Source organism: Astatotilapia calliptera, chromosome 20 (assembly GCF_900246225.1).
Source record: "Astatotilapia calliptera chromosome 20, fAstCal1.2, whole genome shotgun sequence".
Lineage (NCBI taxonomy): Eukaryota > Metazoa > Chordata > Actinopteri > Cichliformes > Cichlidae > Astatotilapia > Astatotilapia calliptera.
This window is the reverse complement of record NC_039321.1, coordinates 16,944,732-16,969,620: the sequence shown is the minus strand read 5'-3', so window position 1 is coordinate 16,969,620 and position 24,889 is coordinate 16,944,732. Positions and strand designations below refer to the sequence as shown.

General features: G+C 39.8%; 1 protein-coding gene across 1 annotated transcript in view; it reads right to left on the bottom strand.

The window, feature by feature from the left end:
- Window positions 1-24,889, bottom strand: part of klhdc8b (kelch domain containing 8B) — a 259,550-nt gene that overhangs the window by 23,722 nt on the left and 210,939 nt on the right. The window contains exon 5 of the mRNA XM_026154336.1: window positions 13,495-13,596. Coding sequence (XP_026010121.1) covers window positions 13,495-13,596 — 102 coding nt within the window. The remainder of the gene's footprint in view (window positions 1-13,494; window positions 13,597-24,889) is intronic.

The window sequence follows — 24,889 nt, the reverse complement described above, 5'->3', positions numbered from 1 at the left end:
ATTGTTCTTGCAATTGTGTTTGACCTGACACATGGCTCTTTTTCCAGGGCTCGGTGTGGAGGGTTGTGTCAAAGGCAACTGTTCTTTTCTTGCCTTCTTCGCAGCTACATGAGAGTGAGCTAACTCCCTTGCAAGCTCCACCAGGAAGTCCACCCGTCTTTCCTTCGTCCCGGAGCATGCTTGATACAGCACATGTGCATTCAGTGCTGCCATGTCAATCATGTTATAAAACACGGCAACTGGCCAGCGCCGTGTTCCTCTGCGGACAGTGTACTCCCGAACCATCTGGTCCATCACATCCACGCCACACTTTGTTTTGTTGTAAAGGGTGACAGTGTTTGGCTTCCTTTTGGTAGTGTTATCAGTCTGAACCACGCCGTGCATGCTGCTAAGAATATAGACTGTCTTCTTCCGTTTGGCCGCATACGCCGTCAGCGTGGCAGCAGAGGTTGAAAACACCTAAGAAATAAGATAAATTGTTATTTCCATAGCACTTTTACACACAATGAAACACATAAACATAGAACCAGAAAAGACCTGCAACATACCTGAGTGGTGAATTCATTGCGATCTGTCTGTCTAGTGGATTGAGGAATTTCCCTGCGAATCTTGTTGACTGTGCCGAGGATGGTGGTTTTCCGTCTAAGAAGTTTTTGCGCAAGTGAAAGCGATGTGAAAAAATTGTCCGTGGTAACATTTCTGCCCTTGTCTAGGAATGGTTCCATCAGCCTCATTACTACATTTTTAGAAAGTCTCTCCCCAGTGGGACGACTGGGGTCCTTGCCAAGATATGGGAAGACATTGCAAATGTACTTGGATTTTAGGTCGCAAGCCACCCAAAACTTGATCCCAAACTTGTCCGGCTTACTTGCAATATACTGCAGGAAACTGCACCGAGTCTTTGATGGGAAAAGCTGTTCATCAACGGTGATATGTAGACCAGGGTTGTAGCACGTGATGCAGTTGGTGACAAATGATCCCCACAAACTGGAAATTGCAGCGAACTTATCAGTCTTTGCTCGATCACTGCGGGTGGACTTGTCATCAAAGCGTAGGTGTTGCATGATTTCTTTGAAGCGGTTTCGTGCCATAGTTCCAATTATCTGTGGGTTTCCCAGGTTTGCTGACCAGCAGTCATTTAGAGATGGAACCCTGGTAACCCCCCGCAAGATGACAATTGCAATAAATGCCATTAGTTCAGGGAGGTCCATGAACCAATGAACATGCTCCGTTTGCTGTGCATGTTGAACAGTCCATTCTTGAATGCTACGAAGCATGTCAAGAGTGATGAAACACAGGAAGCTCCGAAGGCGACTCGTGATATTTCTCCTGGCCTTAGCCGTTGGCTCTCCATCTGCAGCGTACGCTTCTATTGGGGTGAAAGGGAGACAGGTCCCCACCTGTTCTTCACGCCACACTGTGCCATCTTTCGCTGTCTCAGTCCCCAAACAAGCTCTCTTTTTAGGTGCAGAAGCAGTCTCCTCATCTGCAGTGTGAACAAATTCAAATTGTGAGCAATGGGAAGGTCCAGTATCTCCTCCTCTGTATCAGAATAATGTCTGAAATATCTTACTTACAAACTACATCCACTTACTTATTTGAAATGAAATAGGAAATAACATGAAATGCAACTAACCGGAAGACTGATCAGACAGCTCTGAGTCCGAATCCGGCTGAACTTGTAGGTCTTCTCCATCCGAGTCACAAGGGTCGACTTCCCTCAGGATCATTTCCAAGGCCTGCTGAGTGGTGAGTCTTCTCTGCATTTTCTTTCCTTGGAGAGGAGGTCCGTACACCACAGAATTCTTCAGGGCAATGAAGGATTAGGCTAAGTGTAGTGAGATTGTATCATATATATAGGGCTTGGCTTCCTGATCAATGCTCCACTACCAAAAGGAAGCCAAGCCCTGCCACCCTTTACAACAAAACAAGGTGTGATCACATTGATGCCACAATGGACGACTGATCAATGCTCCACTACCAAAAGGAAGCCAAGCCCTGCCACCCTTTACAACAAAACAAGGTGTGATCACATTGATGCCACAATGGACGACTGATCAATGCTCCACTACCAAAAGGAAGCCAAGCCCTGCCACCCTTTACAACAAAACAAGGTGTGATCACAGGGCTTGGCTTCCTTTTGGTAGTGGACAATTGATCAGGAAGCCAAGCCAAGGTAAATGCAGACTACAGATACCATGGCAGTGCCAGGATTGTGAGTGATTGCTGAAAATGTTGAAATGTACTCACTCACTTTTTATAATTATTTGTAAAAATGTGTACAAATGGTTGATTTTTTGTACTGTTTTTATCAATAAATCTCAGCAACAAAGGACATACACCCATGTGTGTTGATTTCTCCCTAAGATGGCAAACTGAAACACTCCAAGTTGGTGACTTTTGGAGATTTGTTTCCCTGGATGATTGAGAATGCATCAAGATGAAACAAAAGGAAGCTCACCGCTTTTAGCAGCTCCCCCCCCCCCTCATCCACACACCCCCACTCCCCTCCCTCCAGAATTCCCAGGTAACAACCCAATTTACATATGAATGACTAGCCAATTTAGCTTCCACTTGCCTGAAGCTAAAGCTTAGCTAAAAGCCTACCAGCCATTTGGCTGGTGGCGGGTTTTAAAGGTAGAAAGGTAGAAGCCTGGGCCTTCCTAGTGCTAGAAACCAGCTACAAGGATGGGCAGGTATAGTGAAATTAAAATGCACCTTTTGTTCAACAGGTTTACATACAGTCAAGTGATCAAAAGACACCAGTATTAAGCCAATTTGTTTTTTTACTTTTTAATTTAGTTTTGGGTAATTTAGTTCTAAAGTTACATTTGTTTTTGCAATTATTTATTAGAACTTCATGACTTGCCAGTTCACTAACTGAAGACCTGCGCTTTGTGATGTCTCGTTTTATTGTTTTAAATTGTGTTTTGCTTTTATCTGTTTCTAGCTGTTTTCGCAAAGTCAGCCAACCTCTTGCTTCCAAATGACCCTTATCCAGAAGTATCCGTGAGTGCCTCATCAGCAGAAACTAAAGTGGAGACCTACCTCTCAGAGAAAAACGCACACATAAGAAAAGCGACCCACTTCAGTACTGGAAAGAACATCCTAATCTGTCTCCCTCTATGGCTGCTGTTGCGATCCCAGTGTGCCCCCTGTAGCTCTGTGGACAGTTTTTGATTTGATTACATCTCACCCCAACCGGTCGCGGCAGATGACTGCCCCTCCCTGAGCCTGGTTCTGCCGGAGGTTTCTTCCTGTCAAAAGGGAGTTTTTCCTTCCCACTGTCGCCAAAGTGCTTGCTCATAGGGGGTCATATGATTGTTGGGTTTATCTATATATATTAATGCTTGTATGCTTTTCATTTATACTTTTGCCTTACTCTTCGGTTCATAATATAAAGTTACTTGAATGGTTTCCTTTTTCCTTATTTTATATTGCTTTGGTGTTTACCACAATCTAAATATCATGTTTAAATGGAATACATTATTGTAAATGGTATTTGTACAAAATATAGTTTGAATACGATAAGACACCTTTATTAGTCCCACAAGGGGAAATTTCATAATTTGCATAATTTTCCCTTTTCACATTAAAATACCTTTGAAATGCAAATTGAATACCACTTAATGGACTTTTTTTCTACCAAGAAAACTTACTTTGGTTTACAATCTGTTAAACTGTTCACTTTAAACGACTCAAAACTGTAAAATCTAAATTGTAACTTCTCTTGAACACCTCAGACTTAAACATAATTTCTTTTATAGCTATTAACTTCTTTTGTAATGGTGTAACTGGAGCATCTTTCTCTCATCTCTGTATGCTGCACTGCATATAGCAGAGATCACAATACAGCTTACTTTTCTTTAACTTGAAAATCAGCTGTATTCAATTTCCCTCCCTCTTGTGGTATAAATAGCAAACTATGCTCATGTTGCATATTGCTCCCCCTAGTGTTATAAATGGCAACCTGCACTAATTGCACCACATTAAAGGCAAACTACACTCATTGGCAGTAGCATAGGCACACTTAAAATTTCTTCTGAAATTTTCGGTTTCTATTATTATTATTATTAACCTTTATTTAACCAGGAAGATCCCATTGAGATTAAAAACCTCTTTTTCAAGGGAGACCTGGCCAAGATAGGCAGCAGCAGATGTCTCACAGTTACAGAAATTACTCAAACACAGGCAGCAACAACACACATGCAACAATAAGTGAAAGAATACAAATAAAATAAAAATAAAATTCAATAAAATTCAAATAAAATAAAAAGTCAGTTAAAATGACAATCAATCTAATTGAAACAGTTGCATGTTATGGACTTGGCCTCAAGGATTCGTAGTTTAGATTTAAAATCACTTAATGAAATGAATTCAGTCATTTTCCATTCCTTCTGCAGTTTGTTCCAGGCCGAGGGTGCTAAATGGACAAAAGCTCTTTTACCAAGTTCATTTCGGGCAAATGGAACAGAAAGCAACAAGTAACCATGCGGACGAAGAGAATACCGACCAGCATGTTTCATTACAAGCAGGGAACATATATAAGAAGGCAGCAACCCAAGTATCGCCTTATATATAAAACTGTATAAATGAGAGTTCCTCCGACTTACCAAAGCAGGCCATCCTACCTGAGAGTATAACTCACAGTGGTGAGTCTGAAATTTACAGTTAGTGATGAACCTCAGAGAAGCATGATACACGGAATCAACCATTCGAAGACATTGAGCAGAAGCATTCATATATAGAATATCACCATAATCCAGCACAGGCAAGAATGTTGCAGCAACAAGCCGCTTCTTTGTATTAAAAGAGAAACACAACTTATTTTGAAAATAAAATCTCAGTTTTAACTTCAGGTTTTTCACAAGATTCTCTACATGTGGTTTGAAGGTAAGCGAGTCATCAATTAAGATTCCCAGATATTTATAGGTGTGAACCAACTCTATTTTATTACCTTCAAGAGTGGTTACTGATGGGATTGTTTGGGCTCGTCTCCTTGATTTAGAAAACAACATGAGCTTTGTTTTGTCTGCGTTGAGAACAAGTTTAAGCTGATGTAATGAGTGCTGGACAGCAGAAAAGGCTTTCTGCAAGGAGTCGATGGCTTGGACAAGAGTTGAACCACAGCTGTAAATAACTGTATCATCAGCATAGAAGTGCAAGTTTGCATCTGGCACATGTAGACTAAGATTGTTTACGTAAATGATAAATAGAAGGGGACCTAATACAGAACCCTGTGGCACTCCGCTGTGCACTGTAACAAAGTCAGAACATAGACCGTCAGATTTAATGCACTGAGTCCTGTTACTGAGGTAGTTTGAGAACCATGCCACTGCTCTCTCAGAGAGTCCTGACTGGAAGAGTCTAAGTTTTAAAATACAATGATCAACAGTGTCAAATGCTTTTGACAAATCAATAAAAAGGGATGCACAGTGTTGTTTTTTATCAAGTGCAATAGTAATATCATTTACCACTCTAATTGCAGCTGTGATAGTACTGTGATTCTTCCTAAAGCCTGATTGATATTCAGATAAAATGGCATTGATGTGCAAAAACTCCTTTAACTGCTCACACACAAGAGCTTCAAGAACTTTGGCCAGCACAGATAGATTAGATATTGGTCTGTAATTAGTTAACACTGCTGGGTCGCCCCCTTTTAATAGAGGAACAACTAGTTAATAGTTGTAGTATTACAAAAGTCTAGTTAAGTTCTTCCAGCTTTGTGACTTCATTTTTGTAAAGACAAATTGAGCTTGATTCATGTAAGAAGTATTTATTCGGTTGTTCAGGGATGACACGACAAATCCTACTTCCGGGCCTAAAGTAGTCTGCGTTTAATATGGCTTTTGTGTTGTTAACATGTTTAATGTTATGTATTTTCTTCTATTTGATCTCAAAAAGCTCCTAAAACAGTCAGTGATCACTGTTGACCTCTCTCGGCTTTTGTTACTACTAATCATTTATTTAAGCTCAGTTTTTAAAACCTTAGGATGTAACTACAGCCCAGCCCATGCAGCAGTATATGAATGACTAACCTCGTATTGTGGATGGATTATCTCAGTTGTTCTCCTGGCTGAAGTTTGGTCCTTTTACAGCATCCTGCCATCCGATTACATTTCTTCCTGACCACCGAGAACACTCACGTTAACTTTTATCGAGTGGAAAAAAAGTTAGCTTGTTTATATTATGCTAACATAGCTGTGTCGCTAGGTCACGTAGCACATCATTATATACCAGCTAGCCCAACTTCAGTAACCCTACAAACGTCACTGCTGTTTAGTTTTCTGTCTTCATTTATGTTGGAAGTGATAACGGAGCTGTACGTTTTAATTTGTTTCCAAAACCCCGCAGTCAGGACATGCTATATTGTATTTAGATAGAAGCTAGCGAGCTAACTCCCTGCTAACTTCTAACTCCGTTAAATGTCATAAATTCAGTTTTCATGGATGCCTGGATGTTAAACTCAGTTGTTACACCTGGTAGAGCAGAACGCTGATCATTTTATTAAAGATGAAAGACTTTAGACAGTTTTTCAACTCTCAGTAATGCCATAGTGATCGTTTGATATATGGACCTGCAGCGGAGTTTAGGTCCAGACACGGCCAGTGACGTCAGACTGAACAACCGGATAAGATCCATGTATGTATTCCTTCCAAGAAAAACCTAAGAAAAACTCACCCCCAAAAACCAAACAAGTAGTCTTAAAATTACTTTAACTGTAACATCCTTTCTAAGGGAGGACTATAGGTAGGTGGAAAATACTGGAAACTAGTTCCGGCCATTTCAGAGGTGGTGTGACGTTGAGTGAAAACCTGTCCTGTGTCTATTATCATGGTTCACTTTGATCTTGACTACAGATATTAAATATCTGTAGCTTAGGTAACAAAACCTCATACATGAAGACAGATATGCTGATGTATTCCAGATGCCAATAGTGATAACTGACATTTTAATATGAGTGACAGAGAGGAGAGCAGTGCTGAACTGATTATTTGCTTCAGCGTTTACTTACATTTTTTTTTACCTATACAAATACTGTAAACTACATGCTAAAATTCAAATTTGAAAGCTACTTTTAGCTTCTCCCTTGTCACAAGGGTTTTATGCCCTTTCTGATGCAATCTCTTAGAGACTGGTGTTTCTCTACAAACATTTGTCAATGAAGAACAAGTTCTAAAGAGCTTGCAAAATTCAAGTAGGGTACTGTAAAAGGATGCCACGATAGCAACAAATCAGTTCATGAAATTTCTATTCCATAGTTAAGTGGTATTATTGCAAAGTGGAAGTGTTTAGGAAACACAGTAATCATGAAGTGACAGGCCATGTGAAGTTATGAAGCAGGGTTGACACAAAAACTGAGCAGCTGGAGCTTCATGACATGGACTTTTATGGTTGAGCAGCTCTTGTAATGTCTAGTTGGCCCACTGTGCTTGTCTTTAATGTTTAGTTTCTAAACATTTTTCTGTCAATTGAATTTACACATTAGTTAAAAAATCCAAGACAACAAGCTAAATATAGCTGTTGCAATATGGTACTGTATAGAAGATGGATGTAAAATAGATGTAAAATTGCCCAATGGTTTCTGACATTGCATTTTGAAAACTCATACTATATATTTGGCTGCCACCATATTCAGTTTTTGGATGCAAAATTGACTGTATTTAGACCTTGGTCAGCAAGCTATATCCAAAAACTCTATAAGTACATCACATATGTCTGCTGATGAATACACAGTGGCAGACTAACACTAGAATTTCACTCACCAGAATTAAACTGTGGTCTGTATCACACAACATTGCATTTTATTTGTCAGATAATTGCATAAAAAATCATCTAATACAAACAACAATACAAACATGGTGTAGAGGCCCAGCTCAGTGATTTTAATCAGAGGACTTGAGCGTAATCAATTTTCTAATTTGTGTTGAATATGTTGAAATTCCAGCAGGCGTGGAAGCAAATGAGGAGTAAGCATAAAAGCAGAATAAGACATTTTCTGCATCGCTTACTAAAGTGATGCTAAAATGACACTAAAGTTTGCTCGTTACTGTACTGTGACATTACTGATATACAGCTCAACGTAATGTCTTTGCAAATATATACTTTTTATATATTGCTTTTCAAGTCTTATTGAGCAGCATTTTAGATTACAGATCACATTTTAGCAAAACATTCATACAGTGTTTAAGTCCTATACACTTCAAACAATTTATCTATCCGTCATCAATTAATCTAACATGCATTTCTTAGGACTGTGGGTGAAAAGCCTGAGGCAAAGGACAAAACTTACACAAGCACAGAGAGAACATCTAAACTCCAAACAGAAAGGCAAACCACAGTGGTGCAACCATATACTTTCTATATGGCTTATTTGTATGGATATTTGAAGTTTGTTTGAAGTTTAGAACTTTATAATATGGATAATGGATGCCAATTAAGAGCAGACTTGAGCTTGGAGTTGCTCGCTTTTGTGTGTTTTCGAAGCTGAATTCTACATGATGGTGTTGCCCATCCATCCAACCATTTTTCTACTGATTATCCAGGTTCAGATCACAGATAGCAGGAGTCTAAGTGGAGACACAGAGACCTTTCTGGCCACGCTTACATTCGAACACGGGATTCATTGTAAACAATCGATGAAGTCCAATAACAGAACACTTTCTGAGTTCAGCTGATTAGCAGATCATTCCTCCCAATACTGACCTTCAGGGCACACTGTCATTACCCATGTCAGCATAGAAGTAACTAGAAGTGGGAATCACCATACATCCCACGATATGATATTATCACAATACTTAACGCACGATACGATATTATTGCAATTTTTAAAAATATTTTGCGATATTCAGATTCTGTACATAAAGGTAAACTTTATCAATATTCATTTTATCTAATATCAAAGTCTCGCACTCAGTTTTTCTCTCATTTCAGTCAGTTTTATTGTTGACAAACTGAATGGTTTGTATTACAGTCTAGTCCAACTTAACTGAATGCAACCATCTGGTACAATTATAGCTATTCTGAACTATGCAATTTGTGAAACCTTATGCAGCCCCTTCAGCAACTGAAGAATTTGAAAGTTCAAAAACAAAATATAATTTTACATTAAATAAAAAAGTTTTAAACTTAATTAAAATAAAACATGTCTTAAATTAAAATAAGTAAACTGTCATGTTTATTGCTGCCAAAAAAAAGTTAAACACATTTGGACAGTGAAGGAATGTCAGGATTCTTGCTCAGAAAAAGGATCAACATGCTCTGAAGTCAGAGCACAAAAACCTTTTTTGTAACAAAATATCGATTTCTGCTGTCCCTGTATCGATACATTATTAGCAAACAAAATATCACGATACTACACAGTATCGATTTTTTCCCCCACCCCTAGAAGTAACCCAGTAGAACCACCACCTATTGTCTGCACAGAGAATCTTCAAAATCTCTGCTTTCTTAACCCTTCGTCAATTTAGCTGCATTCAAGAATGCCTTCGTGGATGTGTTTGCCTTTTTTATTTCCCTAGTCAACAGGCAGAGGGAGGGAAATGTGCCATGAACCAGAAATGACTCACAAGCCCAAAATATCATCATGGATTAGATGGCGAGCCAAGCTCACAGCTGACATTACCACAGAAGAAAATACAACACGTCTACCTCTTTCCCCCCGCTCACATACATTTATTTCTTTCATCCAGCTCAATCCTCTTTTCCCTTTCTTTCTCCATTGGCTGTTGAATTTCATAACTGTCTCTCTCAGCAGGACAAGATTGACGTTTTCCTCTCTTTCTCACATGGTCTGACACACACACACAAACACGCACAGCTGTCAGGCCACATCATTGACTGCCACTCTGGATCTGGGGCAAAAAAAACAAACTGCATAAGTTTTTTAGGCCTAGAGAGTGTGTTAGAGCAGCGGTCCCCAACCCCCGGGCCTCAGACCGGTACCGGTCCGTGAGTCATTTGGTACCGGGCCGCGAGAGTTGAGGCTCAGGTGTGAAATGTATGGTTTTCAGGGTTTTTATCGGTTTTCAGTGTTATTTTGTTATCGTTTTTATCGTTAATTCGGTTTTCCTGGGTCTTTTCACGTGTGTTATGAATAAATCTTCTTTTTTTTGGTACCGGTACTAGTTTTATTTTGTTGTATTTATCCGCGACACCTTAAAGGCCGGTCCGTGAAAATATTGTCGGGCATAAACCGGTCCGTGGCGCAAAAAAGGTTGGAGACCGCTGTGTAAGAGTGTAACTTAGAGTGACAAATCTATTTGCAAAAGGGGAATTGCAACTGTTAGCATGCAGAGGAGGAAGCTGAGAAGGATTGTGTTATTCTCCCCAAGCTTTTCATTGCTCCTCACACTGTAGATGTGTCAGATGTTTTCTCTCGGACATTAATGATGAGGATAAACATGATGGAAATTTAACCTAATAGGCTTAAGCTGGAGCTAAGCTGTGTTGATTTCATAGTAATGAAAAAAATAACTCTTCTCTTCCTGTAACTTCCTGCTCTGTGTTGCTGCTGAGGTTGTCTTACAAGAACAAACAGCTTTTGAATGCATCAACAGATTTCATTCTATAACTCTGGGCTTTACATCGGATTGCGTGTGTTGATACAGCTTTGTGGATATATAACCGAGGCTGTTCTTGCGGATGCATGCAAGTGCAAAAGAAAAGAGGGTCAATATCTGTTTAACAAGCGTGTCACTGTGAAAAATGCTGACCTGTGATTAATTTGTAGCATTGCTCAATTTCACTTCACACTGTATTTACTTTAACAAATGCAGCTCAGTCAGGGAGAAAATGGAAAGTTAATGGAAAATTAATTTGCTGGTTTGTGAGCCTGTGTGTGGCCTTGATGAGAAATGAGAGTTGTGGTCTGCTCTGACAAGTTCAGTGTAAATGTTGAGGCCTTTTATCATCTGATGATCTCTTTAATAAACAAATAACAACAATTAGTCAAGCCAAGGCCTTGCTCTACATGGTGCAATTTAAGGGTTCCAGATACTGAGATAATTATGTGCTTATACCTGGATCACAGATGGTTTGACTCTATTTGTTTGTTTTAGAAGGAAAGTTGCAAAACAATGCACAGTTTTTTTCCTGAATGATCACATTCTTCAAACAATTCTATGTTGATGCCAGAGGTTTCTTAACAATGCCCCATCTACAGCATAGGTGACAAGTGGTTTGAATGGGAAAACTATCATATGCTAGGGCTTTCACATTCACAAGAATCCAGCTGAACATCCACAGGAGGTTTGTGTTAGGTAATCCACAGCTTGTCTAACACAGGGTTCCCCAAAGCTGCAAGCCACCTTCACCCCAACCTTTTCTTTAATGGTTTATCCAGCTTAATTAATGTCAATCAATGTCTTGTGTTATTAAAATGACCTCTGTTCTATGCTGGTATCTGTGCTTTTGCTGCTCTGTGAGCCTCTGGCTTTGCATATATGTACAAAGAAGGGTGTGAAGCTCCCAAAGTAACTGTACTGTGAAATGTCATGGAACAGCTGGATGAATGATCAATCTTCTTTTGACTATAGTGGTCCGTTTTGTTGTGAGAATGTTGTTAGTTTACTCCAGTCGAGTTTTACAAACACTAAAGATTCTCAAGTGACACACTAAGGCCTGATTTACACTTCTGTGGGGAGTCTTTGTAGAGTCTGACCTCATCTAAGCAAGTGACTGACAAGCCTTTTAGATCATCATGGTGCATGGTCCAGGTGTTTTATATGAGGAGCCACCTGGGCTCCCCCCCCCTCCTGGCTCCCCACTTATTGCTGTTGTCAGGGGGAAATTGAACGTCAGGAAAAAATGTTTCCAATTCTTTCACATACATTATTATTCCTTATATTGGTATTGATAATTGTTATTCAAGAAATGCAGGGAAAAAGTAGGTGTAAATGTACAGGAGAAATCGAAAGTGGTGAACAAGCCAATCACAACACACGGCATGTATATGCAGTTGTTTTTTAAGGTTAGGGCGTTCAGAGGGGTTTGGAGTCATGATGTAGCTACGGTGTAGATTTCCCGCTGATCCCAAGTGGCTGATTGTGACCCACACCTGTTTTCACACCTTGGCTCTTGTGATTAGGTAGAGGATCATCAGGGGGTCCTTTTGTCCCTTTTTTGGGGTGAAACTCCCTCTGGGTTTAAATCTGGGACTCTCCACCATTTGACCCTTAGAACTGAAGAAGCTTCTCGGATGAGAGGTGAAATGTCTTCAAGCAACTTAAAGAAGTCCAGACGCTTTTCATTTTTGTGGAATATTAAAATTCTGCTCTTCAGCTAATACTTTTGTTAAATTTCTAGATCTTAGTTCTTGTTTAATTTAGCTTCGTTTCATATCCAGTCTCTTAGTCTTTCCTCTGTGTGTCCTCCTCAGCATCCTAAGTCAGTCATGTATGTTTACGTTTGTCGAAGTTTGCCTTTCTCGCTCTCGCTCTGACTCTTGGTCCTGTCATCTGTGTGGTTCTTATGTTCTAGTTTGGCTATTTCTTGCTTTCATGTCTGTTCCCCTTTCGTGTCCAGTCTGTTTTGTCTTCCTGGTCTGTCGTGTGTTTCTATTTCTGTTATCCCCTATCCTAGTGTCAAGCTCCTGAGTCTCAGTGTGCTTCTCACATTTTTTGGTTTACCTACAACATACCAAGAAATAAAAAAGGCTGAATGATTTAATCTTTCTAAATTATTAGCCTACAAGTACCAAACAATTTAATGCCAGCATTAAAAAGTTTGGCCAGCTTTAGTTAAAACCATCGAAGGATGGCTGTGTCCCCATTGTGCTCAATGTTCTGATGTTAAGATAAGATAAGATAAGATAACCTTTATTAGTCCCACACGTGGGAAATTTGTTTTGTCACAGCAGGAGTGGACAGTGCAAAAGTTATGAGGCAAAAATTATGTTGTTGTTTACCTCAAGTACAACATCTAAGTACAGCATCACTCAGATGTTGTACTTGAGGTACACACACAAAGGTATTTGTGCTTTGATGAATCACCTGCTTTCACCACAACCTTCTTGGAGCAAATAGTGCATAGGATCCACTTCCAGAGACCTGTATCCCCACCGGTGGTAGTCATCTATATCAACTGGGCTGCCTGCCTGTTCTGTTGGCTTCCTTCATCTGGATGTCTGTGATGCATGCATTGCACTACAATAGATCATTTTGGTGCTATGTCTGTATGGTATTAAATAATTTAAAAAAAAGGAAAATAATATTTTTATCCCTACCAGAAAAAAACATAACATGAGCAACGGCTCAATGGCAACAGGATCAAGGACACAGGCTGTATACAGTACATTCACACACCACTGAAAGACATTCAGTGATGTTTGTCTTTTTATTTCTTACATTTGTGATTTTTACGTAATTGTGTTATATAAATTAAATAAAGTTTCTTTGCCCATTGTTCTACTTCTCCTTCTTGAAATGAGGCACAGTGCTGTACTTGATTAACAGAAGGCAGGAAAAATGGATTAAATAGAAAAGAGCTGCTGACCTAGACCACCAGCTATGATGACTCTTCCACCCAGGCATCCTGCCACAAAGTCAGCCCTCTTCTCCCTCATCCTGGACATCCGAGTGGGTTTTATCCAAATACCTGCCAGAGGTAAAACACAAGAAACTGTCAGTTATCTTTCAGCACAGTCATCCACGACAGAAAGCAGTTTTCACTGCCATAGTATTTTAAAGAAAAACACGGTATATTGAGTATGTGGGGTCACAAGCAAAGATGCTCTCGGTGTGTTGGGTAACAGTCAAGTTCTTCAGAATTTAAATGACTACATTAATAAATGTGACTGCAGTGCTTTCAATTACCTCATTAAACTCAGAGTGAACAGTGGTCATACAAATGCAGATAAAAAATAGAAAACAAAAATTACTTTATCACAATCCCTGTTTCCAAAAAGTGCACAAAAGTACTCGTCATAATGAATAAAAAATGTTATCTTTAGCATATACCATTTAAACAGTGCATAAATATGCAGCTGACACAACAAACTGTAAGAAAGAAGAAAGCTATTTCGTTTTCCTACCAGCAGCCCTAGTTCCTAACTTATATAGACACTAAGTAGACAAATAAATACACTTCCTATAATATTTTCCACTAACTGTTCCTTTAGGTCAAGACAAATGTATTATGCATTAGGGTTCAGTTTCTTTGTAATTGTAACAATTGTAAAGGTCAGACTGTGCTTTGCTTGCATTTCTGCTGTTTGGGGGCAAAAAGAAAGAAAAAGCCAAAATGAATTAAAAATAATAGAAAAGAAGGAACAAGAAACATTATAGAAAGTTTCTGTTAGTACAACCCCTGCCTCAGGAGCTCCCTCCCACCATGGCCATCATTTTCCTTTTTAGGTCTAAAACTCAGAACCCGGCAGCACATTATAGCTCTATATATGGAGTATCACATGTAGTGACACACTCCTTTCCCATTCTCCATGTCCTCTTTGCCAAGGGTTCTGTGAGAGGGATGAGCTGTAAATTCAATAAAATACAGCAAAATACACAAAAGAACAACAATTAAAGTTGCTCTATATTTTAATACATTGAAATGAATAAAGACTATTAATTCAATTCAAATCAATTGTATTTACCTATACACAGCAAGTTGTCTTATTGTGTTTTATGTGAGATAAGATAAGTATTACTGCATGTAAAGTAGAACTTTTTCATCTTAGAGATGCACAGTGGTTTCTGCAGCTGTTTGATGTGATGGGTATCTAACAAACTCACAACAAAGACTTCAACAAACCAACGTAACTCTTTAACAGCATTTTGACCAAAATCAGATCAAAGTCTCTACGTGTGAGTTGAGCTGACCTGTCTATAGACCTTTTCAATGAAAAAGGTTATGTTGAGTTCTTCAGCGTTGGTGTGGAAATGTGGAAAGAGTGGAGAAATGTCTAACGGCTGTTTAGACATTTAGACTTGTTTTTTAGGGGGAAAAAAGTGGCAGGTTTAACTTATTTGTCCATAAAGCAATGGTTAAGAGAATTACTTTTAAAGTGAGCCAGTGAACAAAGGACCACATTTTTACCATATCTTTTTTTCTTCTTTTTAGCTAATGAGCTAATCATTGGCATTAGCGGTAATATACTGCGATGGTAAATGGTAGATGGATACTATCTGGTAGATGTTATCCATCACCAAATTGTGCACCCCCTGGTGAAAATCTCAACAGCAGTTAAATGGGAATCAAGGTGCTGTTCTACTCAGTACCTTTATGTAATATCATGATGTTTATCACGGCTAGCATAGCGATGCTGGCAGTATTGCGATGAGAAGAATGATAGTAGAAGGATAGTGATCATGATAGATCAACGGGTGGGCAGTTGAATTCTTGTGTGGGCCTTAAATAAGCTTTGTTGCATATTGTCTCACAGATGGCTGCCACTAAATGGTCACCACAGAGCAGTTATCTCACCTAACAGAAAGCTTGTAAGAGCACTTGTTCTTATGGGCGCACAGCGCTGGGAAAAATAAAATCTTCCCAACAGTGAGACAGTCCAAGGCTGGAGAGAGAGAGCTTATACCGGTATATAAATAGATGGAATTGTCTCTGGCAAACTGTTTTTCTCTAAACTCATTTCTGTTTACAGCAATCTTTGACTTGGTTTTTGAATTTTCAATGCACGACTACACAGGAGAAATAACAGAAAACATCTCTTTAGTTGGAAATTTCATTTACTCATTCTTTTAGGGAGCATGGGCAACAGAGACAAAAAACGCTATCAAGAAATAACAGAACTGTTGCATTTTAAAACATGTTCATCATGCTTAGAAACTAAAATGAATGAGTAAATCTGATTTACTGTAAACAGTGAAAGGCCTAAGGTGAGGCGACAGGAGGGGAGAATACTGTAATTTCGAGATAACAGAAATGTGTTGCAGAGCTGTTGTAGTGCTTCCTGTCAGGAAAGCAATAGCAGAGTTGCAGTGCAGCTAAATGGTAATCTCTGAATCAAGGGAGGGGGAGGCAGAGCCACCAGAAGACCATTAATAGATATGCTGGCTGCACCAGATCAGATATTCAGCCATGGAAAAACGAAAAGGCCAGATAATGTGCAAATATTGTCCTGACATATGGGAGGAGAGGAGCGAAGAGCCGAGCATTCAAATAAGCATGGAACTTTTGCTGCACTCTTCTTATCCAAGTTCTGTTTGTAGATATTTGACAGAAACAGCTAGGGCCATGCTTTTGTGTCTTTCTCAGCTATCTAAGATTCATTTTAGCTTCTTTGCATTTCTGATGCACTGATAAATAATTGTGTGTTTTGACCATCTTTGAGGAAAAACAGACGAGATGGGATCCAGAGATCCATGTAGCACCATGCAGTAACTAAAAACTGTCCTCAGTCAGGATTTCATGTTCCATAATCAAGAAAGGGTCCTTCAGTGCATTTTTTAAAGAACACAAAAATGTGAATATGGGGTTGTGCAAAATAAATTCTCTGAGCTCTTTTCAGAGTATGAAGGAGAAGAGGGAGAATGTTACAATAACTGGAAAAGTGTTGGGTGTAACACATTCCAAAGTAACATGTTACTGTAATCACATTACATTATACAGTAATGCAGTAATGTAAAAATGTTAGGGAACTAAACATTATAGTTAGGGTAATGTTGAACTAAAATGCGTTTTCCTTTCTGCGCAATTCGGCCGCAGTCAGCTGGTTTTAGTTCATGTGCAGGAGGAAAAAAGTGAAGCGGCCTCATGATACAATCCAAATTTAAATTCAAGTTCAAGGGTCTGTCATTTTGACAGAGAGCACACATTGCAAAAGAGGTAAGAACAGGGTTTCCTGGGAACAGAAGCACTGGGAAAGGTTAATCACTGCATGAGGTAATGAAATTGCTTTTTACAATCTTTGCTCTTTACAGTGCCTATAAATGTGAGGAAGAGGAAGGAGTAGTTTATTTGTCCTTATTAGGAAATGACTGCGTTACAGCAATGGGAAAAAAATAATAAATCCAAAACTTGATGTTATACAATAAGGAACTAAAAATCAGTGCTGTGACTGTGGTATGAGGTTAGAAAGATCTCCAGCAGGGGCTAAAATTGATATTAGAGGAAGTTCTCAGCCGCATATCCTGTTATCATTTGGATAACTTCTTCATCAGATGATGGCAGAATTCAAATAGTGAGTTCAATCCTCCTGGATTCAAAGAACAACAATAATTACCACAAACCTCATTGCCAAGTTATGGATCATTCATAATGACGTGGCTGACTTGTCGTTTTAAAGTTCTTGAATTGGGTCCATCCAAGTTTCATAAACTGAATACAGGAGATTTTAAAATGATACCTTACTGAGAGTATCAAACTCTCCAAAGCACCACCATCTCTGGCTCAAGAGTTAGAAGGAAGCACTTTTGATGTACTTGAATTTGTGTAAAAATCTCTGCTGAAGAACCAGGTATGTTGGTTCTAGTGTTTAAGCTCACATCATTTTTTTCCTTTTTCTAAATTTCTTAGCTTCTTTAACCCCAACATAGTTCATCAGAAACAGTGCAGCTGTCCCATGTTAGTCACTTTAGGAGGAAATAACATTCAGACCAATAACTTCATGCACTTTCTATTATGTTGTGCTTTATTCATTAGTGGCTCAACCATGGGAGATCTGCAAGCTTTTGTGGATTTCTTAAATCACCTTTAAGTAAGCCACAAGGGCTTCAGTGCAATAGGTAATCATTTATAAATCTTTGAGTATAAAATAAAAACAAAACAAAACATAAAAATACCAAATTTTCAGTGTTTTCCACTGCATCGCCTTTATCATATCAAACTGAACAATGCTTTGTGTGCAGACAGGAGATGGCACCTGTGTGTGTTCTCACATAATATATTCTCTCACACAGCCTCTCACAAAGTTTGTCATGCAGAGAGCTACCAAGAGACAGGGCGAACCATTCTCACATACCAAAAGGAAAACTCACATGGTGCATTTTTCACTGCTGCTTTATCCTTTAAGAGGACAAATGAGCCACTTTGGGGAGGGAATGCTGCAATTTGTCAGCACAAATTATTAATTCGAAGGGCTGCAGCCAGCTGCAAACATTAAAGAAAAGCAGGGAGAAAGCAATATTTTACTTTGACTAACATTTCTCCAAGTGGTTCGGGATCAACTGACTGCTGTAAACACACACTTTCTGTCTGTGGTGAGAGGAGGTGAGTTGAGTGGCATGTGGGGCAGATATATGTCTGGTGGACTCAGCTGGAGGACAGGAGAGTGTGTTTATTTAAAGCTCGAAATCAATCCTCTTCGTTCTCCTGTTTCACCCTCCCAGACACTTCACTCTGTACCCATCACCATGTTCAATAAGACAGGTGCATGCATACTTAGAAAAGGCATATAAGTGGAGAGCAGAAGCACATACACGCGCACACACCCAAATCATATAAGCCACAAGTCTGTAAATAGATGCACACATGCACACAAAGACATTGTTGTATTTACAATCTCACCAACAGCATATTTCCAGTAAATGGGTAAAATTACAGCCTTTCTCACCCTGTTTTCAACACGATCAAAAGGTAGAAATGGGAAAATATTGGCAAGAAAACAAGGTAGTGATGACAACATCCCCTCTCTGGGATCAAAACCTGGGAGCCAAGAATGTGTTTAATATTGCATGCACAAATGAAAGTGCTACACTGCATATCATCAAAATCCTAAACTGTTCCAGACACCAGTCAGCAATCATTTCTTTTTTTAAGAACAATAGACTTTACTGACATTTGCTGCATCTCATAATGGCCACAGTTCTCCCCTTTTCAGATGACAAGAAGGTACATCTACACAAAATCCTGCAGGAATTGTAAAACTAAACTCCCCACAGTAAACACCAGAGCTACAAACCAAGCCAGTTCATTGCTACAATACTGCAGCTTTGTATGAATAGCTGGGCTTCCATACAAGTACTTTGTATGGATTTTGGACAGTGATGACTGTTGTACTGCAATCTCAGCTTATCACTCCAGTTGAACTTGGTTGATACTTAGAAATGAAACCCAGCTGAAATGCAAATAAATTATAGACATATTTCATCATATTTTAGTGGGTCATAAAAGAAAAACACATGCATCAAGGAAAAAGATTAGTTCATTTAAATGTATTTTAATAGGATATCCAACCAGTTCCACAGTCAAGGATTAAGCCTAGTCCCAGACTGAAAGGAAACCTTTAATTTATCTCCTCTGAAACAAGTTGAATCTAAAACTAGGCTTAATTTACGCCTGTGAAAATGAGCCATCTAGAGGATTTCTGTCTCACTGTGCAATGGTGAGTTTAGAAGACTTGCAGTTTATAAGTCTCTTAAATAGGGGATCAGTACAAGTGTAGTTGACATTATGGAAATAACTTCTTCAATTGGTATTTTTAATGTAGACTAGCAGACATATTTTGACCGCATGCAACCTCTGTGTTTGACAGAAAAGTTGCCTTGTACTTCCTGAGTAACGTCAGCCATGTTTTCTTGTTATAGTCTGTCTCATTCAGTCATTGTCAGTTAAGGTCTTTACAAACTTAAGACAGTTTTCCTCAAGGTTCAATATTTTCTGCCTCTCTTAGGAGTGTCTTGTCTACATTCTCTGTTTAAACATTTATTGTCCTGTTAAAGGATCATTTGCTGGTCCAGTATAATTAGAATCTGGGTGAAAACCACACCATTGTTCCAGAATGTCAGTTTTGACTAAAAGAGGCAGTCTCTCTCCAGTATCTTGACATAGACCTTCCCTGGCTGATGTATGATCACCCTAGTTGAACATAGCAAATTGTGGACAATCTCCATTCCAATTCTTAAAGAGGGGGTACTGCCTTCCACCTCGATACAGTGTTGCTGAGGCATGTCGGCCACAACAGTCCCACAGCATCCATAGAGCTCTCTACCCGGTGCTGCCTCCTCCAGCTTTTCTGAAGAAAGACCTAGGCATTTAAGACAGCCAAGAGATGTAATCTCTTGAGTGGGTCCTAGGACTGCTAGGAGTCTCTTCCTGGTAGGGTATGCTGGCTTCACAACTCATCTTGGAGGTACCCAGGACACATCCTAGTGAAATGTCTATACCACCACAACTGGCTCCTTTCCATTTGAAGGAGAAGCAGCTCTACTCCGACTACCTTCCCAATGACCAAGCTCCTCTGTCTATGTCTAAGGGAGAGTCCAGACATCATTTTCAGGAAGCTGATTTCCGCTGTTCATATCTACAAATTCGTATATCTAGCTACACCAGGGGTAGGCAACTACAGGTATCGAGTGCCGGTGTCCTGCAGGTTTTAGATGTGTCCTTGATCCATCACAGCTGAGTCAAATGGCTAAATTACCATCTCAACATTTTTGAAGTTCTCCAGAGGCCTGGTAATGAACTAATCATTTGATTCAGGTGTGTTGACCCAGGGTAAGATCTAAAACCTGCAGGACACCGGCACTCGAGGCCTGGAGTTGCCCACCCCTGACATCCATTCATCCATTCGCTTCCGCCTATCCTTTTCAGGGTCGCGGGGGGTGCTGGAGCCTACCCCAGCTGTCATAGGGCGAGAGGCGGGGTACACCCTGGACAGGTCGCCAGTCCGTCGCAGGGCCCCCCTGACAAACACTGACTGGTAAATTGATAGGTTTGTTTTCTCGTTCATCTCTCTCTTTACCAAAACAGACTGGCACAGCATCTGTATCACTGCAAACACCACACTAAGGCTACGTTCACACTGCAGGCAAAAGCGCATCAAATCCGATTTTTTTGACCCTATGCGACCCATACCCGATCATGCTATGACAGTGTGAACGGCACAAATCCGATATTTTCAAATCCGATCTGGGTCACTTTCGTATGTGGTACTGAATCCGATACATATCCGATGTTTTAGAAAGCAACTGCTGTTTGAACGGTCATGTCGCATTAAATCCGTCTTTTAAGTCACTGACACAAGGCACACGCCAATTATCAGCTCTGGAGAAGCGCCCGAGAAGACATCACGAACGCTTCTGGGCCATCCAGTGAAACTGTTGGGAAGACAACGTTGGAGAAACGTGAACATTTTATTTGTACTGTATAATCTGCAGATTCTGACAGAAATCTGCAACTATCCTTTGAAGCACCGCTCCTCTCTAAAACAGCAGTAAGGATAATTATTAGGTTATCTACATTATTAAGTAAATAACAAAATAACTTAAAGCAAAAATTGGGAAACGTGAAGTCCGAAGTCTTTATATTAAGGGCCATCAGTCAAACAATATTGTTTGCTCTGGGTCTAAACAGAACGCGTTGTGTGTGACATCTTCTTTTGCGCATGCGGGCCGCTTTGAGAGCTAGAGCGCGTTTGCTGTCGCATTTTATTTGTAGTGTGAACGAGCAGACAAAAAAATCGGATTTGATCAAAAAATCGGAATTGAGCATTAAGACCTGCAGTGTGGACGTAGCCTAATCCATGTGTCAATCTCCCATTTACCCTTTGGAGGGGCTGTAGAGATCTGGTAAAATGTGGATCGGGCAAAAGTGAAAGGCCTGTGTGGCCCAATCCCCTGTTACTGAAACAATATTATTTATAGAACGTGGCCATGGCTCACAATTTGGGGCAGCTTTCAGATGAAGCTGGTCGCTCTCTTGGAAATCAGTTCTTCTTTAAGCAACTTAAAGCAACTTTTTTCTTTTTTATGTATCTGTTGAAGTAAGACTAATGATGCTCACAACAAAACATATATGTTTTTAGAAGCAGTAGAATCCGATATATTTCTTAAAAGTTTCTTATGGATAGACTCTCCATCCTTGGAAATGCTGGCATGGTGATAATTATAATAGATGGAACTCTAATGGATGTAGTTTGTACTTATTTGATACAACAGTTCCTTCTCAAATTGGATAAATTCCTTCTTATGAAAAAAACAATTGATAAATGATTCACATTATGAGGATATACTTACACATTATCTCGACAATACCTATCTCAGAGTATAAATCATCACTGAAAGTGTTTGCGCAATGAAGAGAAATGGCCTTAATAAATCCAAGGTGTTGAAAATGTGGTGCATTGATGTCAGAGAGGTTTTGCTGTCATTATACACAGGATTTCATCAAGATCTACAGTGTGTACAGTTTTAGCCTCATATGCTCAAGTGCACCTGTATCTTCTGGCTGACACGAGTGGTCTTGAATTTGCATCGACTTGTACACACAGGTAGGATAAGCTTCTAGTTGTCATGGTCCTGGGCCATGTGGGCCCAGTATTCTTAGTTTCTTGTATTTTTGTATTTCGTTCCTTATTTAGGCCATGTTTCCTAAGTTGTCCTGTTGTGGTGTTCCTTATTTGACTTCCCCTTGTGACTTTTATCCCCTGTGTGCCCCTCTATGTATCTGTGAGCCCTCATCTCCCCTCCTTGTTTCATTCCATGTTTCCCCAGCCCACTATGCCCGTGCTCTCTCTCTCCTCCTGTTTGCACCTGTGTACTTCCTGTTTTACTTTGACAGTCTCCCGTCAGTGTTGTTTACTCCTGCCATGTCTTGTTATGTTTATCTGTGTCAGCTGTGTTCCCATGTGTGGCCACTTCCCCTGATCATCCCTCTTGTGTATTTAGTCTCTGTGTTTCATGTAGTCTGTGTCGCGTCGTCTGTGTTACCACCCCCTGTGTTCCGTATCTCCAGCCATAGCTTTTTCTTAGTTTATGTCCAGTTTAGGTTTTCTGTTTGAACTATTACCCTTATACTGCCCTCGCTCTGGTTTGTTCTGTTATCAGCCATAATAAAAGGCTCGCTTTTGTTTAATCCACTCCTGCATCTTCGCTTGTGTTCGCGTCTGGGTCCAACACACACATTCCCACACGGTCTATCTCCACGGACCGTGACACTAGTAGTGTGATGCAAAAAGACGTAGGCTGCTTCAGAGGTTCCAGCAGCTATTTGGCCAGCAACAAGAAGAATGAAACCAAACTGAACGCTGTTTAACACCCACATGAATGCAAGCTGTTGTTGAAGTAAAGTACTGTAACAAGCTGTGACCCAGGCAAACAAACAGTCACACAAGGTTAGGGGTTAGTTTGTTCAGTAAGTTTGTATAAGAAGGAGTGAAATCCTTTGGCAGCATCAGCAAGGCTGCATTACTTGAGCGGTGAATGATGCTGAAATTACACCTAATAGCCAACCAGTAAAAATCCTTGAATACGGTTCGAGGACCAGTAACCATTAAATGTCCGAAATGGTTTCTGATTCAAGTGGCTTCCCTTCAGGAAATTACCTACAGAAAAAGAAAAGAAAAAAATCCTTTCCATATGAACTGTTAATGGCAATCATAGCTCGACTGATGTTCTCAGCTGAAAGGAGTGCAAGGGTGCAACATGTAAAATGACATATTGACTTATAGGCCTAATAGGTGTGAAACTGCCAATGTTATTTATTTATTAACTTCTTAATCAAAGGTGACAGAACGCTATTCCTTAGAGTTCTGGACCACCTTAACCCTGTTAACGGGTTAATAAAAGTTAAATACTAGAACTTCAATTGCTTTACTTCACTAGAGACAAATTAGATAGATTAGCAAAGATTTACAATTTAAAAATATTGTGGTCTATTAAAAAAAAATATTTTGATGCTATCACTTTTCCAATTGCTCTTGAGTTGACTTGATCCACCAGCCGCTGTCTCTTCTGCCTCCTTCTATCATTTTGCAGGTCTTTTTAATGCCGCGTTGAACCACATGTTACAAGTTGCTATAAAAAGCCTTCAAATCTGTCTTTGTCTCGCTTGCTGTTTCCTCACTCAGCCAGGTTTTCTGCTCGCTCCCTCGGTACAACATAAAACCTTTAAAAGTCTCACTTTTTGTGCATTTCTTTATCTGTTTCTCTTATTCCCCTCTACTCTGCAACTGGATTTGCATCCTGGACGCACAGATTATTACATCCACTCAGTGAGCTAAACACGTGCACACACACACGCACACATACACACACACTTGTGTGTTGAAGCTGCAATGCAGGTTTGATTAAAAACACTTGGCTATTGATTACAAGGATCGATGCGTTAATCCTGGAGTCTTACGAGGATAGAGAGGATGCACAAAGCAATGGTCAGAACAGTATACAGCCTGCAGAATGTGGAAAACTTCCTGCATGCACAGAGATAAGAGTCTTTACTCATCCGTAACATGAAGCACATGCAGGCGAGTCTCTCGGCACCATGGACAGCTACACATAAAGAAGACTGGCAGAAACCTGAGCCGAATGTTGATCTGGTGAGTTAGAAAAGATATTGCCCGGCTCATTTTGAAGATGATCCTGGAAAAGGTGATTATTGTGCCTCAGTCTTATCTAGCAGGGCTTCAGGGGGCACTCAGGACCAAAGCAGTGAGGGGCAGATGAAAACACAGGCTGCAGGTTTCTACCAGGTCTGTTAATGAGTCTCCATGGCCTCTCAGTGATCCCATAAATATTCATAAATAGTGGGTGGAAGAAGAAGTTGATGTGGGCCTTAATCAGTTCCACAGGCATGGCTTTATGATACACCTAGACACTTTTATACTGCTAACAAATGACAACTCTTTACTCTAGAATCCAATTCTCTAATTCTCAAGTGGCATATGCTCAGGAAAAGTGTTCTGAGAATGACCTTGCAGAGTATGCAAATCAATTAAAGAATCGGCTGCTGGCCAGATTATGCAAAGCCACCCACTGAATGCAGAGCCTCAGTAGACAGACTTTCAAACTCCAACCAAATGAAGATAAATAAAGGATAAATAAAGTATTATCAATCAATCAATCAATCAAATTATTTAGCAATAACTGACAATAACAAGTGGTCAAGCAAAAGTTCGACTACACGTAAAACTGTTTTGTTGGCAAATTTCACATAAAGTATAAAAAAATGTATTTCTTTTGCAGAAAAGATTTCCCCATCTTGTCATGGATTAATA